Source organism: Acanthisitta chloris, unplaced genomic scaffold (assembly GCF_000695815.1).
Source record: "Acanthisitta chloris isolate BGI_N310 unplaced genomic scaffold, ASM69581v1 scaffold3408, whole genome shotgun sequence".
NCBI classification, from domain to species: Eukaryota; Metazoa; Chordata; class Aves; order Passeriformes; family Acanthisittidae; genus Acanthisitta; species Acanthisitta chloris.
In genome coordinates, this window is record NW_008688532.1 from 50025 (window position 1) to 68653 (window position 18629).

Here is an 18629-nt window from a genome sequence, read left to right on the forward strand (position 1 = left end):
AAGCTGAAAATAAAATTGTTGTATTTCACTTTTATTTACGTGACGCTAATAACACTAATCTAAAAGTGTCAATAAAGGACAAGACTTAGAAAGACATTGACAATGTATGGAACTATTTATGCTATCCTTCTTGCTAAATTGTTATGTAAGAAAATGTAGGTTGGTATTTCAGAAATACAAAATACAGTTTGAAATTTATATTAACTTGAAAAGTTAGAGCTACTCTGTCAAAACCACTGGGATGATAACAGTTGAAATAAAATCATTTGAGAGTCAGATTTAGGGATGATTTATGGTTTATACAAAATTAGCAGGTAGATAATATTTGACTAGAGACGCTTCAAAATCAGGAACCATCAGGCTTGAAAAGGAGCATCCTCTGAACAGGTGGAAGAGAATTATCCTGATCAGCTCTAATAATTCTGTCTCAGGGTTTCAATACTGTAAGTTACTGTTTATAACACAGGCTATAGGCTTCTTAATTATAAGTAGATGAGAAAGAAGTGGCCAAGAAAGTATTTGATAGTGAAATTTCTATCTACAAATATCAGTCTAGTAAACCAAAAATGCTTCAGGTCACACCAATTTCCCTTTAAATTATTCTAAGAGAAAAATTTGGAAAGACACTGACCAAATGTCTCATATTGATCCTCTTAGAAAAACACATTTTAATTTTTAATTTAAAATAAAACTTCTAGCTATTTTTTTCTTTTTCTTCAGACTCATGTTCATAAAGCAATATATCATAGAATTTAAAGATACAAAACAAAACAAAATGCTTTATCCCATGCATGTGTGTTTTGGCTTGTTGTTGGATTTTTGACAGATTTTTTTCTTTTAGGGGACATTTCACAAGGTTTTAATCTCTATTCAATAAAAATAATGCCAAATTCTGAAATCTCCTCAGAATTCTGAAGTTTAGTGACTGGAGGTTACATGACATCCTGTATACTGTCACAATTGTCTACAATCATGATGACTCTCACTGTAAAAGCACATCTAGGGTATTCTATACAACTGTTTTAACAATTCTAATTATGATAAATAAGAAGGGGAAAAAATCCAACATTTTCTCCACCTGATCTCTAGGGTTATACATCTCCATAGAGAAAATTAAAGCCATGAAAATGTTGCTTTAACAGTAAATTAAGCACCAGTGAAAATGTCTCATGAAAGTCAGGCAGTGTCTGACAAGGAGGCACACTCTTCCAAGATGAGCACTGAATCATCTGGCACAAGAAAAGTTGGATGAATCATAGAATATCCTGAGTTGGAATGGAGCCCTGTAGGATCATTGGGTCCAACTCCTGGCTCTGCACAGGACAACCCCAAGAATTACACCATGTGCCTCAGAACATTTTCCTAAAGCTCCTTGAACTCTGGTAGGCTTGGGGCCATGACCACTTCCCTGGGGAGCCTGTTCCAGTGCCCAGTCACCCTCTGGGTGAAGAACCATTTTCTAATATCCCAGATAAACCTCCCCTGACACAGCACCATGCCTGCCACTCTGCTTCCCCTTGTGAGGAAGTTGTAGACTGCTATGAGGTTACTCCTCAGTCTCTGCTTCTCCATGTTGCACAGACCAAGTGACCTCAGCTGCTCTTCATATGCCTTCTGCTCTAGACCCATCACCAGCTTTGTAGTCTTCCTTTGGACCCTCTCTAATAGCTTTATAACTTTTTCATATTGTGTTGCCCAAAACTGCACACAGATCTTGAGGTTAGGCTGCACCAGCACCTCAGTAGAGCAGGACCATCACTTCCCTTAACCTGCTGGCAAAGCTGCACCTGATGCACCCCAGGACACAGTTGGCTCTCATTGTTCTCAGGACACATTGATGATTCATATTCAGCTTGCCATTGACCAGAACACCCAGCACTTCTCTCCAGTGTCTCTTGCTCCAGTCTGTCTGTTGCCCCATCCCAGATGCAGAATCTGGTTCTTGTCTTTGTTAAACTTCAGTCAGTTGGTGATTGCCCAGTCCTCCAATGTATCAAGGTCTCTCTGCAAGGCCCCTCTGCCTTCCAGGGAGTCAAGGGCACCTCCCAATTTAGTATCATCAGCAAACTAGCTTAGTGTCCTTTAAAGTCCTGCATCCAAGTGGTTTATGAAGGTCTTCAAGGGCACTAGCCTAAGATGGAGCCCTGCAGAGACCACTAGTGACCAGTCACCAGCCTGATGTAACCCTAATCACTATAACCCATTGGGTATGCTTTAATTTCCTTCTGCCAGATATATGTATGAAAATGACACGTATCAGTCCATATCTTCATTTTATTATGATTGAAGATCTGTGTAAGGAACATCCACAAAGCACACTGAGATATACTTTGGCTAAGAAATGATACAGCAATACTGAATAATCACAATTTTATGGGGGAGAAAACACAAAATATTTGAAAATAACTGTTTATGCAACAAAAGGGGCCAGATTAGACACATAGAGAGACAGATATATACACACATATATATGTAAAAAGTTGGGGTTTATGTGCAATTTTAAATATTTATAAATACACATACTCATGGTATAAACTGATCTCTAAAACAAAAATAACACAGTGGAGACATCAAAAAAAAAAGACTTAATACATTGTCCTTTCTAATTAAAGAGAGTCCACGCTGCCTACTCACAGATAAGGAAATCAAATCCACTCCTGTTGCTGTGATCAAACAAGGACCCCTGAGCTGAAGAGCTGTCTTGTTATTACTCATCACTGCAGGCAGCTGCACAAAACCAGTCAGTTTTTAAAGGACACTTGTTCACACTTTTTCATCTCCCACCTGTATGTACACACTCATATACAGAAGGAGAACCTGTTCAGTGACATTAATGCAATCGTGCCATTAGAATTGGCATTCAGGACATCAGAAAATGCCAAAAGTATTTTGATTCAACTCCTACACCTAGAAGCAGGGAAAGATACGTTCAGCTGCTGCTCTGGCTGGGATGGAGATGGATTTATGCTATGTAATCATACAGGTTAGCAGCTGCTGGAGGATTTTTTATCTTTTTATGAATGTATTTACATTCTGATATTAAGTATTTGAATAAACACCTAAATAAACAACTAAATAGATGTTATCCAGAATTTTATAGCATACTAATATTCTCATTCTCAAAAGCTAATTACATAAGGGTCAATGATCAAAGCTCTTATACATGTTCTATTTTGCTTACGTATGGATGGTGAGATTAGCATCTATCAAAACTTTTATATTTGAATGGCAGTATGTCCAGCTCAGTTTATCAGCATGGACTCCCTACACAGCACGTAGAGAGAAACAGGTATTTTTGAAGCACTGATGTTGTAGAATCATAGAATGGTTTGGGTTGAAACTGACCCTAAAGAACATCTAGTTCCAATCCCCTGCCATGATCAAGGACACTTTTCATTAAACCAAGGTGCTCCAAGCCTCATCCAACGTGGCCCTGAACATTTCCAGGCATGGAGCATCCACAGATCCTCTGGACAACCTGTTCCACTGCCTCACAACCTTCACAGGAAAGAATTTCTTCCTAATATCCAATCTAAATCTACCCCCCTTTAGCTTAGAACCATTCCCCCTTGTCCTATCACTGCATGCCCTTGCAAAATTTCCCTCTCCATTATTCCTGTAATGCACTATTCCCTAGAAATGCTCCTTGCTCTCCACAGGCTGTATATGAAGGAAAATTAAACAAGAAGCTCAGATGCAGACAATTCAGAGATTGGCAGAGAAGCTCTACCCCTGCAGTTAATAATAAAAAATAAATTCATACAGTTTTGAAGTGAGGGAGAAAACTGCAGGGCATCCTGAATTTTAATAGGTATTTTCTTCCCTCAAACAGGACAAATGTTTAGATACAATGATTTTTGTTCTTTATCCAGCAGTAACTGCTGACTCCAAGAATAATGATTTGTGTTTTTCATCCAGCAGTAACTGCTGACTCCAAGAAGCTAACAACCACTCCCAGAACATGCATTTGTTTGGGTCTAGTGTGAGCTTGGAAATCCTTCAACCTCCCAGAACATGTATTTGTTTGAGTCTAGTGTGAGCTTGGAAATCCTTCAACTTAGAGAAAAATTAACAGCTGGAGGGACTTGAGATGGAAGTTGTGTATAGGGATGTGTAAGTCTCATTTTTATCTCACAGTGTTCCTGTCCATACAGGAGACTATGGTGATGGCTGACACAAGAGCAGGCTGAAGATACTTTACCAATGCATGTGGCTTAAATTGGACCTAACAAACAAATTAGTCAAAACAAGTTCTCTTGCAGATGCCATTTCTTTTGTAGTGTTCGGCAGAATATGCTATTAAACACAATGAACTTCTATCACACTACATGCACTGAACTACTTGGCTCCATGTTGCCTTCTGATGCACAGACTCAAAGCAAATGGTCACTCTGATATGCTCTTTTATTTAATAAAAGCAACAACAAGAACCACAGCTTCCTATTTAGAAATGCCAGGCTCTATTATACACTGCCAGTCACTGCCGGAGAGAAAGTGACTTCAGGCTTGGATCCCTGTTCACCTATGACAAGAGCTACAGGAATAATTGATTTTACAGTTCAATGCCCTCACTGGGAAAAAAGGAATGTTAAGCCAACTTAGAAAGAAAGTATTTTTTTGTTCAGAATGAAATGAAACACCCTTCCTTTTTAGGGCACAAAGCTGCCATTTTAAGCCTAAAAAGCCCAACCACTTGACATCTTGCTACTCTCCTAAAATAAAACTATTCTCAGCTACAAATATGTTCATATAAGGAGGAGAATTGCTTCAAACACTGGAGCATCAACTTCCCATGAGATTAAGAATGAATTTTTATTGTTACAGCAACCTGAAAAAATTTGATTATTTTGAAGATTATTATTTATTTTGAATCTGAAGGTGCAGTACAAGATACCAGCCAGAATATTCTGGCAATTATGACCCTGTTGGTATACAAATCAATGCCCAAGTTATACACAGCAGTAACTTGGGTTAGAGAAAAATATCTGAATTGAAAGGTGAGCTCACTGGTACAGCCTATTGACTATGGATCAGCCTTACCTATAAGCTAAGCAGAGGCAAACAGAACCCACAGCTAGGAAGTGGGAAATTTGAAGACAAAGTGGACATGGGTCCTCATCTCTAGGAAAAGAGAAATTAGATAGAGACCTAAGACTGGAGTCTTTCTTTGGAATATATGTATTAAGAAATGGGAGAAGATGGATTGCTGGCTGGTCTAAGTAGTATTTTGTTTCTTCTTTCATGACTGGTGTAAAACTCACAGGTAGAAGCAGAATTTGCTTCTCAGAGGTGTTTGGTATGAGTGTGTTTGACATTTGTGCAGAAGGAAAGATTCAAAGGCAAAGACAGGGATCCTCCTGTCCAAAGAAATGAACATATAAAGAACTAGACAGGGCAAAAGCACAGAAAGGATATGAAAGGGATGATCAAAAATAAAGTCCTGCTTAAATGAGGTGAGGAATTTCCTCATTTACTGTTCATATTTTGTAGAAATTTATGATTTTGAACCTGTCACAAGTAAATATTAATCAAGCATCATATAAATGCAATATGAAATAGGACATATTTCCTTTTTTTGAGTAACCTAGAATTCAAAGAGGCCAGACAAAAAAAAATATACTTATTTTTCTATATTTCCCATCAATCTGACGGCCTGAGCCTTTGCTTTAATCAACACTCACTGCTATTGTTTGTGGGAAAGACATCTATACTGCCTTGCAACACGGCATGGTGCCACCAAGAAAACAAGAAAGCTTGTGAATTATTTTAATAAAAAGAACATGGGGACATGAGTCCTTTGGGATTTGTGATATGCTGTCACTCCTGCCTGTAAACAGGATATTTGTGAATTGCACTGTTTGCTTTCCAGGCTACTACTGCAGGTGGCCAAGATTGCTTTGAATCCTGTCATTCTGCTCCCACTGGTTTGGCTTCCAAAATGACTTCTACAATAGGTATTATCTGAAAATAAGTTCCAAATGTGTGATTTTGGTTCTTGATCACACAGCATCTCATAGGAAAGAAGAGATGAGGTGCAAACCATGCCCACCTAAATTTATTTGAGCACTTTACCCAGAATTCACTGTGGAGTTGTCTATAATCTGAGCAGAGTTGCTGTGTGCTGGTTAATTAGCTCTGATTTCACAAATGGAGATAAAAATTAGAACAATCACAACACTATTTCTGATCTCTTCCTCAGCTTAGTAAATTCAAACATTAGCAACAATGTCAAACAATGTCTAAAGAGGAAATATTTAGCTGTCTTTTGACAGTGACAAATTACTTCAGCCTTTATGGGTTCATTTTTTAAAGTTAGACATTTTGTTACCAAGGCAATTTTTTTATTTAATTGTTTTCTTCAGTCTGTTACACAGCCACAAGTGTTCCCAAGCAGGTTCCTATGATTCATATGCAAGTGGGAAGAAATCTCTATTGATAGCACTATTACTTTTTATTAGTATTTACAAATGTTCTTGCATATCCCAGTCTTTTTACTTGGTTCATGATTGACTTACCACTTTTCCACAAAGATGTGAGAAAAATATGCTGACTTTTATAGGCTCTGTCAAATTGGATCAGAAGAGAAATCCAACATGTGTTGTGTTTAGCAACCGATCACAGTGAAGTATCAAATACTCACCAAAAAGACAGGAGTAAACAAAGAAAACAAAATATAAGCCTAAACCATGACAGTTTCAGCAATTGCATGACTTCAGGCAAAGTCTTCCTCAAATTGCCCAAATATTGGTTTATGCCACAGACCTCACAGTTTCCATCCTTCCAGAACAAGGACTGTGGGAATTATCAGTACTGTCATTTTGCACAGTTATGTCAGATCCTACAAAGCTCACAGAAGCACCTTCCAGCAATGTATTAGACCAGCTCTCTCATGGACTACAGAAATGGGGGTAAAAAATTCTTATTTTTGGGTCTAAATGTGTTATTTTTTCACCTGAATTTTGTCTATTATTGTACTGTGAAAAATAATAAACAGAAGATCTCTTGCAAGATCCTGCTCTGAGGTGTGTTACAACACCAGATAAGTCAAATTAATTTCCATTCCTTCCCCAGTTATTTTGCTGAAGATTATTCTGCAGCTCAGAGAGTCCCATCACTCTCTCAATTGAAGCTTTCAAAGTGACCAAATGAGATCCATTAGATTTTTCTCTAAGCAGTATTTTAACACCTGATGGTTTTTTTGGCATATTACTTAATTTCAACCAATCACTCTCCAGAATAACCATTTACAGACTAGGTTATAGGCACCTTCCTTCTTGCAAATCATAGATCTGCACAAAAAAAAAGTTCCTCTTTGGCCTAGGTGCTATAATACTGGTTTGGTTTCTTTGATGTGGTGGGCATCTGGTTTCTACACCTTCTGCTGCCTGGAAACAGCTCAACATTTAACTGTGTCATTATGCTGCATTCCTGAAGCCTTTACTTATGACTCTCTCAGGCAATGAATCATTTATAGGTCTTTCACATGCATGCAAACATACATCAAATGGCAAAGCCAATTATAAAATAATACAGTCCTTTTTATCACTTCAGAAATCCACAATTTCTATTTTAACACTGAAACAGAAGTAATGGCTAATCAGAAACTTTTCTGAATATGTTACTTTAAGGCAATTACATTAATCTGCTATAATTTACTGCAACAAAAATGGGGAACATTTGAATAGCTGGAACTGTATAAATTTGCATAACTATTACATTTTCACAGGTTCATTTTCCTAGCCCAGTAGATACCTCCTGTATTATGCATAGTACATATACCAGCCCTCAAGTAATTTACACTCAAAGACAATCAAATTTCATGAGCTCTGAGTAGTTTACCATTTATACTGCAGGCCATCATTTTATGGTTTTAAATAAAATACTTCTAATGAGTTCAGTAGAGGAGAAAGAGACCGTTTGACTGACAGCTCTGGAGAGTCAAACTGTATTTGTTTACAAAAGAAGCACAATACATAGAGCAGAATCAGAGCTTTAACACCCACAGGAACATGACTTAACACTGCTTTGGGGGTACACCCCTGTCCTGTTCAGCCTTTCACCCATCAGGCAACTCTGTCTACCAATGTCAGGGCAGATTCAGACTAGATATAAGCATGACATTTTTTGTGATGAGGGTGGTGAGACACTGGACCAGAGAGGTGATATATGTCCCATCCCTGGAAACATTCAAAGTCAGGTAAGATAGGCCTCTGATCAACCTGATCCTGTTGATCATGTCCCTGTTCATTGCAGAGATTGGACTAGATGACATTTAAAGGTTCTTCCAACCCAAACCATTCTATGAGTCTATGAACCTGACATAGGAGGAAAAGTGATGTGAATAGGCTGTTGGCATTACCTGACCTGCTAGAAACCAGATGCTACAGATGAATGATATTACAGCTCCTTCACACATCATGATACACCCAGCTGTGCTGACATCATGTGACAGTGACAGGGCACAGATTGCATCAATGCACCAGGCTCTATCCAAATACCATACTATAAATCTGGGAACATCAGAGGTAAATATTATTGTAAAACCAGGCTGACTGGAAATGGTTTCTCAAGGTTTGTGCTGGTCAAAGAAGTAGTGTAAGCTCATATGCATCTGACTGCATCTCACCCTAAATAAATCATCAGACCCATATTATCATCCGAATACTCATATGTGTAACTGCATGAATAGTCACACAATTTTCCTGGTTATGCAAAGAGATTCCTTGAAGCATTACCCAATTTTGATCCAAACTTCTTTTTTCCACTCATCACAACACTCAAATACAGATTCTGAATATGTGATTAAATCATCTTCAGAAGAAGCTATTCTTGTACTAAAGACCTTCTAAAATTATTCTTATCTTGCCATGAAGCTTCAAAACATGCTTTTTCTATATTGGCTATACTTTTGCTTATGTTATTCACCTCTGCTTGCAATATTTTTGAGAATCATAACACACTGACCCATCTCCATTCTCTTAGCCCATTTTGTTCTGTTTGTCAGACTGCTGAGACTTGTCTGTTCCTTTGAGAATTTATGAGATCACTGGAGCAGGGTCAATTGTTTTTGTGCAAGCTAACATTGGGGAACTGTGCCTCCAAGTGTTCCTCCCAAGTATTATACCAAAACTTACAATTATTATCAGATGTGAAAATGTTTCTTGGGTCATTACGGCTAATGCAATGGCTCTGAACAGAAGTATAGTCTTTTGCTGCCATTAGGAGATTTGTTTCCACAAAACAAGACAAAGTGATTGGAAAAAGAGGGAATATCTTTTCTCATTCTCCAGTCCCTGAGCTGTTGTCTGGGACACTTGCCAACAGCAAAAGGTTGGCTTTCATATGATGGATCTTGACTGTGCTGTTGTTGGCATCTGTGCTCCTGCTGGAAAGCCCATCAGCTCAGAAGCTATGAGAGTTGATTAGGTTTCCTTTCAAGAACTCTCTCATCATCAGTCAGTGGGAATTATTGTAGTGTTCTTTAGGGCATATGAACATGATTTTTCAACAAAGTGCCACTGGGAAAAAAACTGAGAAGAAACAAAATCTGAATCATGGAGCACTCCATCAAAAGGCAGAGATCAGCCAAGTCCACTTCTTAAAGTGAGGAGCAGAAAGTCTGTTCCTGTTGTTTATGCAGGAAAGAATGAAAGAAACATCTCTTCCAAGCTCTCTCCTATAAAATTCCTGAAAAATATGCTGAAATCTGTAGAAAGGAAAAACTTGTACTGAAAGAATGCCAGCTAAGTGAATGACCATACAAACCACATCAGTGGATTTCAGCCCTAAAGTGAGAAATTGTGGTGATGGGAGCCAAATAAAATCTTCAGCATATAACTGTAATAGTAGCATGAAAGAGAAATAAATCCTCCATGCTTAGTCTGCCTTTTAGAGCTCTACTCACAACTTGTCTAAATTAGCTGTAATAAAACTCTTTTCAGTTATACAAGTCTAGGTGTGATTTACTTTTTCGTGGTGGTATGCAGAGAAACAGGGAGATTTGGAAAGAGAATGCAGCAGTCTGATTCTTTCCAATACCTAAGAAATGCAGAAAAATAGCAAGAAGTAGTGTGAGAATTGCAACTTACTATGCAAATTCTATCGCATTTCAAAAGGAATAAATTATCAGTCCAATATGAGCAATTTCTGAGGATTTTCTCCAGATCAGGACTCCATCATGCTCCTGTCTGGAGTCTCACAAGAATCTCCAGATGATTTCATGACATTTTCACTGAACACCCACTGAAAAAATATTGCAAAGTTTTTTCAACACTGTGTTTAAAGCCTAAACCCAAATTAATCTCAGTTTTGAACTCTGTAATAATGCAGATGATTGTCTTGTTGCACCCTGCATATGCCAGATCAAAAAGTAAGAACCACCAAAAAGAAATATGCCAACGGTTAAAGAAACCAGTTATTGGCACATTATTAGTTATCATGTTTTCTGCTATAGCTAGGAAATCATTTAGTTCTTTCTAAAGATCAGCCATTTATCTTCAGGCAACTGAAGATTAAAGACTTCATCAGTAAATTATCACAAATGATGCCCTGAACACATTGATTAAAGGTACTTGTTATTACACCTTATAAAGAGCAGTATATCAGCTCTCTTACTATTTCAGAATAATTATGCATTGGACATCTGCTGGAGTCCCAATCACAACTAATCACTATTTGCATCAGCAAAACACCCAAAGAATCCTTTAAAACCACCCAGCACAAACACATGCTGACAAAAGAAAGAAATGCTTGCCATTACACACTCGCACCAAAAAGCAGAGATGTCTGAGATGAAAAGTAAAGTCATTTCCACATAAAATTTAAAATTCCACATGCAATTCTGACGTAAACAAAAATTCTGCAGCCTGAATTAGCTACGTGGAGTAATTAGAAGTCCAAGATATTTTAATAACTGAGCTGTTTTAAAAAAGGGATTTTTGGAAAAAAAAGTTAAATAGTATGTATCAGCTATCCTAGAACATCAGAATCATAGAAGGGTTTGAGTTGGAAGGGACCTTAAAGAGCATCGAGTTCCAACCTGCCTGCCACTTTCCACTAGCCTAGTTAGCCCTAAGCCCTATCCAAGCTGGTCTTGAACATACTCAAGTTCTAAATTGGTAAAATCAGAATGTTAACTATGCCTTAAGTTTTTAGATAATTATACATTGTTTGCAAAACATCTCCCTTGGTACACAGTTAAAAAAAAAATAAAAAAAGAAGCTAAAAAAAGGTTTGGCAACTTCACAACCCTCTAGACATATCAGGTCCCTTTCTCTTTTTCTAGCAGGAGATAGAGAACCTCTGCTAGCATTCTGCAAAAAAAAAAAAAAAGGAAAAAAGAAAAATACATATTGCCTTCCTCTAAAAGGAAAGAGTAGTTTTGTTCCTTTTCAAAGCTTTAGTTCTTTTGCAAAGCTAACAATTATTTTTTTCCCTGCCTTGCTCCCCTCGCTTGTAAGCTTTAGTTCTTTTGCAAAGCTACCAATTATTTTTGTCCCTGCCTTGTTCCCCTCACTTGTACCCCTCTCCCTCAGTCTTCCCCCTCCTCCATCCCCCTTTCTCTCCTTCTCTCTGTCTCCCATGCAGTTTTATTTTGGGATCAGGATGCAGCAAATGCCATGAAAAAAAGAAAAGGAACAGTTGAATAAAATTAGAAAGATGGGTGCTGTGTAAATATAATAAATAAACAAACAAATAAATAAATATTATAATAGGAACCTCGAACACTCAGGTTCCTATGTCTGGAGATAAATGATTCTTGCAGCTATGTATTCCTCTTCTCTCAGGTAAACTGGCATTTCAGGGCATACTACAATTCTCACAACAGATCCTACATGTGCATTCCTCTTCTCTCAGCTAAACTGGCATTTCAGGGCATACAACAATTCTCACAACAGATCCTACATGTGATATTCTCTGATGCACACCATTCCCTTTTTCAAGAGCTGAGAAAGTAAAGTATTGTGGCCAAAGAACCAGAACTATACAGAAAAAAAGAAGACTAAAACACAGATGACTCTTATGTGACATTAAACTGTGGTGTGAATAATATTTTGGTGCTAAGCTGGAACAGCCTAGGGTTTTCATTTCTTGCACAAAAGATGAAAATATTAGCAAACTGTCTGTGGAAAAAAACTCTTACCATCAACAGTTGCACTAAAGATGAAAATATTAGCAAACTGTGGAAAAAAACTCTTACCATCAACAAAATTTTATTTGAATGGCACTCCTAGTTCTCATGTTATGCCAGGCTTAAACTTTCTGTCTTTCGAGATTGCTACATCAATGCTAGATGAAAGAAGAGCACTTCTCATCAAACACCATCACCTTATTAATGGGAAGTCATATGATTAATCAATCTGATTACTTGGAAGTCAATTTATCTGCAGTGCAACTGTTAGCCAAATGAAAATAAGATTACTGAGAGTACAGTTTATTAATAATCCCCAGTATGTCATTGTCTCAACTTGATTATAGCACAGCAGGCATGTGATGCACAATATTACAAAGACATGAAACCAGCCTGACAACACTGGATACACCTTTATGGTAAGGGGGGCACAAAAATCCTGAAGAGTAAGATACCATTCAATTTTCAGTTCTGCAAGGGCCATTCTCTTTTTATTTTATTGTAGATGTAGGAACAGTTGATGTTTTTTAGTGTCCAGGTCTTACAGCTGCTGAGATCACCTGAAAGCATGAGTCAATGTGGCATTGAGATAGAGCTGTAACATCCAAAATCACCCCTTGAACTTCCTCACAGGGAAGAGCAATCTAGCAGACTCAAAGGGGAATTCAGATGCCTCTGAGGATAGACAGTCACACACAGTTCATAAGGCTGCTTCACCCCACTAGATCTCCCAAAACTGCAGTAGATATGATCCTGTTATGAACACATTTACTATGATACATACTCCCTGTGAGCATAGGTTATAGGCTAAAGAGAACTAGAGAAAGTCCTAGCACATTTTCTTACTCTGTAGATTATTCTCTACTAGACTTTTGATACAAAAGTATCTTCCTTCATATTTATGTGTCAATGAAAAATAGAATCATAGAATCATAGAATTTAAGGGCTGGAATAGACCTTACAAATCATCTAGTCCCAACCCCCTGCCCTGGGCAGGGACACCTCCTCACTAGATCAGGTTGCTCAAGGCTCATCCAGCCTGGCCTTGAACACCACCAGGGTCAGAGCAGCCACCACAGCCCTGGGCAACCTGTTCCAATGCCCCACCAAATATTTCAGTAGTAAATATCATTGTTGTCTTAACTGTGCTTTGAAGGAAAACTATAGAAAGAAAATATTAGAGAGGGGAAAAGAGGAATGAAGAAAGGGAAGATCCCTGTTTGCTGGGTAGAGGACTCGGAAGAGAGAGGAAGGCTTTAAAAAATATCACCAAGACTTAAATAGGATTAATTATTATAACTACTCTGCTAAGCCAGGAGATGAGGAAACTGTCAATGGTGTTCAGAAGTCACTTGGGAAGAACTAGGGAAAATGCACATGTACAGTCCAAAGCCACTGGCACTTAATTAGTCTCCTCACTGAGAAGCAAAATGTGCAGAATGTGGAGCCTTCAGGATCTATCATTGAGCAGTGACACCTCAGCAGCCCATATGCAGAAGATTAGCTCAGGAAGTGGCCAGAAGAGCTGATTGATACAGACTTTCTTTAGAAATTAAGACACACACTTGATTTTTCAGTAAGGAAAAAGCAAATCAATGACTTAAACTACATAAACATGTCCACAGTCAATCTGTGGGCCTAAAACCAGAATTAACTCCCTGATTCACCCATGTTTTATCAGGAAGAAACAGGCAAAATTGAAAATATGACCTAGAAATGATATGTCAAGGTAAGAGTCTGCTACTTTGTATTCAAGAGATGTCTGGGAAACATAATTTAATAGTTTTGACATCAGATTTCAGCTCATTTCTGGCTTTCCTGAGGGTTTTAGACTACTGTAAATCTAACCACTGCTCTACTGTGTTCAAATCTTTTCTGAACCATGTGTGGTGGGTTTAATTTGGTTGGCCATCAGGTGCCCACCAAGCCACTCTCTGTCACTCCCCTCCTTCAACTGGACAGAGAGATAAAAATGCAACAAAAAGCTCAAGAGTCAGAGGAAGGACATGTTTTGCCATGGCCAAAACAGACTCTACTTGTGGAAATTAATTGAATTTATTACCAATTAAACAAAGTAGAATGAGAAATACTGTCAAATCTAAAACCACCTTCCTCCAGGGCAGAGCCACCTGCTCTGGCATGGGGCTCTCCAAAGCTGCAGTTGGGACAACCTCCATCATCATGGTCTTTACCATAGGCTGAAGGAAAATCTGCTCTGGAACCTGGAGCATCTCCTCTCTTCCTACTTCATTAACCTTAGTGCTTGAATAGTTGTTTCTTAAACATTTTCTCTCTCTTCTCTTTCACAACTGCTGGACAGTGGTTTTACCCTTTGTTAATTATGTTATCACAGAGGTTCTACAATCACTTCTGTTGGGCTCAGCTTTGGCCAGCAGTGGGTCCACCTTGGAGCCAGCTGGAATTGTCTCAGTCCAATGTGAGGGAAGGTTTCTGTTTCTTCTTGCAGAAGCTTCCCCTAGTCCCAACCCCCTCTGGTACCAAAACCTTGCCAGATAAACCCAATACACTTTGCTCCTAGTCCATCTACTGCATATGATGATACTATGATGCCACTTTTGTGAGCTGGTCTGCTTCATGACTTTGTGGAATTTATACCAAACCTATACAACTGAATACATTGTGGACTTAGTAAGTGCCTCAGACACAGTGAACTACTACTTTGCTGGGGTTTTATGCTATGCATCTCCTAGACCTGAGTAAAAGGGGGTAATAGGAATAATTTAGAGTTCCTACCCCTTACAAGCTTCTGCTCAAATGTAATATTCTGGAAAGTATTCTGGAAAAATAATCTATCTGCAGATGTCAGGGAAGAAAAGGGTTTTTTCAGGTTTAGTCACAATAGTTAAAACCTAGATTCAGTTCCCTAGAAAAGATACTAGGCAGAAGACACTTCCCCAGGAGATGCATTTTAAGCTGTTAAGCCTGGAGACTTCTCAGATCAAGGAAAAAGCAGAAACATGCACAAAAAGTATAAGGTTCCAAACTCAGATTTGCAGAGATGACAATGGAACAAAACAAAGGGAAAAACAGGACAGACCAACATTAACTCTTTCACAGCATTTTATGAAATGAAAAAGAACTAACCAAAGCCCCTTAAAAATTCATTTCCCCATGTCCTGCCTCTCAGTGAAGCTCTGTCAGCCTTGGAATACAGGATATATTAATTGTTCTAGCCTAGATTTAGCCAGTTGCATCAAATCAGAATAGGTCACAATCAAAAATGTAGGGGTGGTATATTTTGTGTTAGGGTATTAGCAGTTACTAATTCGGGAATGCAGTAAGCAAGATTCAAACAAATACATATCTAAAGTGAGCAGAGAGGTCTGAAAGTGTTGGGTTTTTGCTATCTATTGAAAAGGGTAGGATGTATTCTCATGCCCATTAGCAGTGACTGCAAAATTCCCTAAACCTGGAAATGTCTGTATTCCACTTGAATAAACACATACAAACACCCTGGAATGGAATCTATAAATCTGTAAAGAGAATAAAACCAGTGCAAACCATTGTAGCACTGTAAGAACTAATATTACTCAGCTTCCTTCAGTTCCTTAGGGCTTGATATAAATTCCCATATAAACCAGCAATCACTTGGCCCTCATTTGGAGTTCTGTTTATCCACATAACAGTTGCTTTTTTAGCTCTGAATTTTTATTTTTTAATGTTAATCCAGCAGAAATAGGCTTTGCTCATTATCATACATCATGGGTAGCACAGGCAAAAAGCCATCACGGTCTATTAAATTAAAATGCTCAGATCAAGAACAGATGTCATGACTTATAGATGTTTCTGAAGCTAAGCAAATACACATCTGACCATGTGGACTATGCAGCTTTATATTTATGATGGTTTGGTGTGTGGCTTTCTGGTGACCTGCAGGGTAGCCATGTGCTAAAGCCAGTTCTTGATAGAATAGTTTCATTTTGGTATTTCATAGGTCACCTGCTAGGATTGTAATTACTGTGTTTGGTCTGAATGGGATGGAATTAACTTTCCCCATGGCAGCCCTCACAGTGCTGTGCTGTTCATTGGAAACTAGAAAGGTGTTGATGACAGACCAGTGCTTTGGCTACTGCTGAGCAGTTCTGGCACAGCATCAGTGCTGTCTCTCCAACATTCCTACTCTAATCAGTAGGGTGGGGTGAGCAAAATCTTGGGAGGGTACATAGCCAGGACAGCTGACCCAAACTGACCAAAGGGATATTCCATACTATATGATGTCTGCTGAGCAATAAAATCTAAGGGAAAGGAGAAGGGACAGCATTCACTATTATGATGTTTGTCTTCTGGAGGAACTGCTACATGTACTGAAGCCCTGCTTCCTGCAAGTGATGGGAAGGACAGAATAAATCTTTTGGTTTCCTTTGCTTCTGCACATGGCCTTTGCTTTTGCTTCATTAAACTGTCTTTATCTTCACCCACAAGTTTTGTCCATCCCACCCTGTCCTGCTGGGGAGGGGAGAGATAGAGCAACTTGGTGGCCACTTGGCTTCTAATTAAGGTCATCTCACAACAATCATACTGCCATTAAAAAAAAATTAGACAACAGAGATAGGTAGAAAATAATGATTCCAACTAAGAAACAAATTTGGGAAGGAAATAAGATTTTCCTAATCACAAGAGATGAAGGTTTTTCCATGGAGACTAAAAGCAAAAGTGGGAGTGGCCTTTCCATCTCTCTTCTTGTAATAGAGTTTTTTCCAGAGGATAATGAAAAGTAGGCACCACTCTCCAAAGGAGTCTCTCTCTTGAGTGATGCACAGAGATGTACAGAGATTAATTAGCAAAGACAAAATTTGAATCAGCAATTTAAATGTCTATGATGTGACCTTCTATCAGAAAGGCAGAGGTTGAGGTCAGCTTGTTTGCCAAAAGCATACAGTGACCCAATGTTTTGGATATCAGCCTCAGGCTAAACAGTCTCTCAGCCCGAGCTAATTCCCTGGTAGTTCTGTACCAGTTGCTCTAGGCTTGCATATTTTTAATATTTATACAGGACAGCTTTGACAGGAAAGGTTGAGGGAAGCTGAGGGCAGCATATTAATCAGAACTCGTGAATCAAGGTTTCCTAACAGGTTAACGATTCTAATATTCTGGGTTGAGTTTCTAGAGCTGAGAAAACATTTCTGACAGAAAAATAATAATCATTAAAAACAGAGAACAAAACCCCAAAACTCAATTAAACATTATTTTTCAAACAAGCAAATTTCTACTAAAAATGGTACAATGAGCTTTACTCTTCACCTGTGGTAAGTAACAACACCACAGGCACACCCTAACTGTGGGACCTGCCCTGAATAAGACAATCTGCATAAAACCCCATCACCAACACACACAAGAAACAATACTCCAGACACTAAACCTTTCTTCACAACATCCTTAATAATGACTCAAGTCCTCTGACTGTCCTACATAAGACTGAAAGCCTGAATAATTCATTTCACCTTACAGAGGAGACCTGGTCAGGTGAATCCTGGCTTCAAAGTGTCATTGGAAATGGGGGCGAATATCCAAATATCTTGAATATAGGTGGGAGCTGAACACTCAGGAACCATGTATCCAAGTGCCAGGTGTTTCATACAGAAATGTTTGAAGGGTTCCTCTTCCAACAAAATCCCTCTACTAGAAATATAAAACCATGGCATATCCTACACGGTGTGATCAACTTGCAGTAAGACATCCTTGTTCATCCTCCTTACCTCTGAAGAAGTGGGTTTGCAGTAGCCAGCTCCAAACACTAGATTTTCTAATGACATACTGGACTGGTCTGGTCCTGCCTCCAGGTTGCCTTTACCAAGCCATGAACCTTTCCCTGGACGGGCAAAACTATAAGAAAAATTGAGAAGAAAAAATAATCAGAGCAGCATTGTTAGAGAAGAGTCATTGTCGCAGTGCTATTTCCTTCCTTAGAAAATATTTACAGCTTTGGTGGTGGTGAGTCTTTTATTTATAGCAACCTGGCACTGTAAATTCATGTTTCCCTTGATCATGATCATTGTCCAGTGAGAACTACTCAAGCAAAGTGAATCAAGTTTGTTTTCTTGGCATTCAGTCCAGTGGTTTAAGTATTATCTTTCACTCACTCCTTTCTCCAATGTCTTGCAGATCTTTTTCCTTCTTAGCATTCAGCCCAAAAAAGTACACTTCCTTTTGCTGGGTGCAATCCTAGAGTCCAGTTGTCCTGAGGACAACCTGTCCTACTATTAAAAACTAAGGCAAAGAGGGTGTTAAGTATCTCAGCCTTTTGCTCATCTTGGGTCACTCTGTTTCCTCCCATATCCAACAAGGAATGAAGGTTTTCCTTGCCCTTCCTTTCGTTATTGATGTATTTATAGAAACACTTTTTTCTATCCCTGACAGAAGTGGCCAGATTTGATTCAAATTGTGCCTCTGTCTCTCTAATTTTCTTCCTACATGACCTGACTATATCCCTGAACTCTTCTTGAGTAGCCGTTCCTTTTTTCCAGAGTTGGTAAACTCT

At 38.6% G+C, this 18629-nt stretch overlaps 1 protein-coding gene across 1 annotated transcript in view; it reads right to left on the reverse strand.

Moving 5' to 3' along the window:
* FAM135B (family with sequence similarity 135, member B) overlaps positions 1-17974 on the reverse strand; it is a gene marked incomplete at its 5' end in the record, with an annotated part of 56911 nt that extends 38937 nt beyond the window's left edge. The window contains one exon of the mRNA XM_009081040.1: positions 17848-17974. Within this exon, the coding sequence (XP_009079288.1) occupies positions 17848-17974 (127 nt within the window). The remainder of the gene's footprint in view (positions 1-17847) is intronic.
* Positions 17975-18629: the final 655 nt, after the last annotated feature.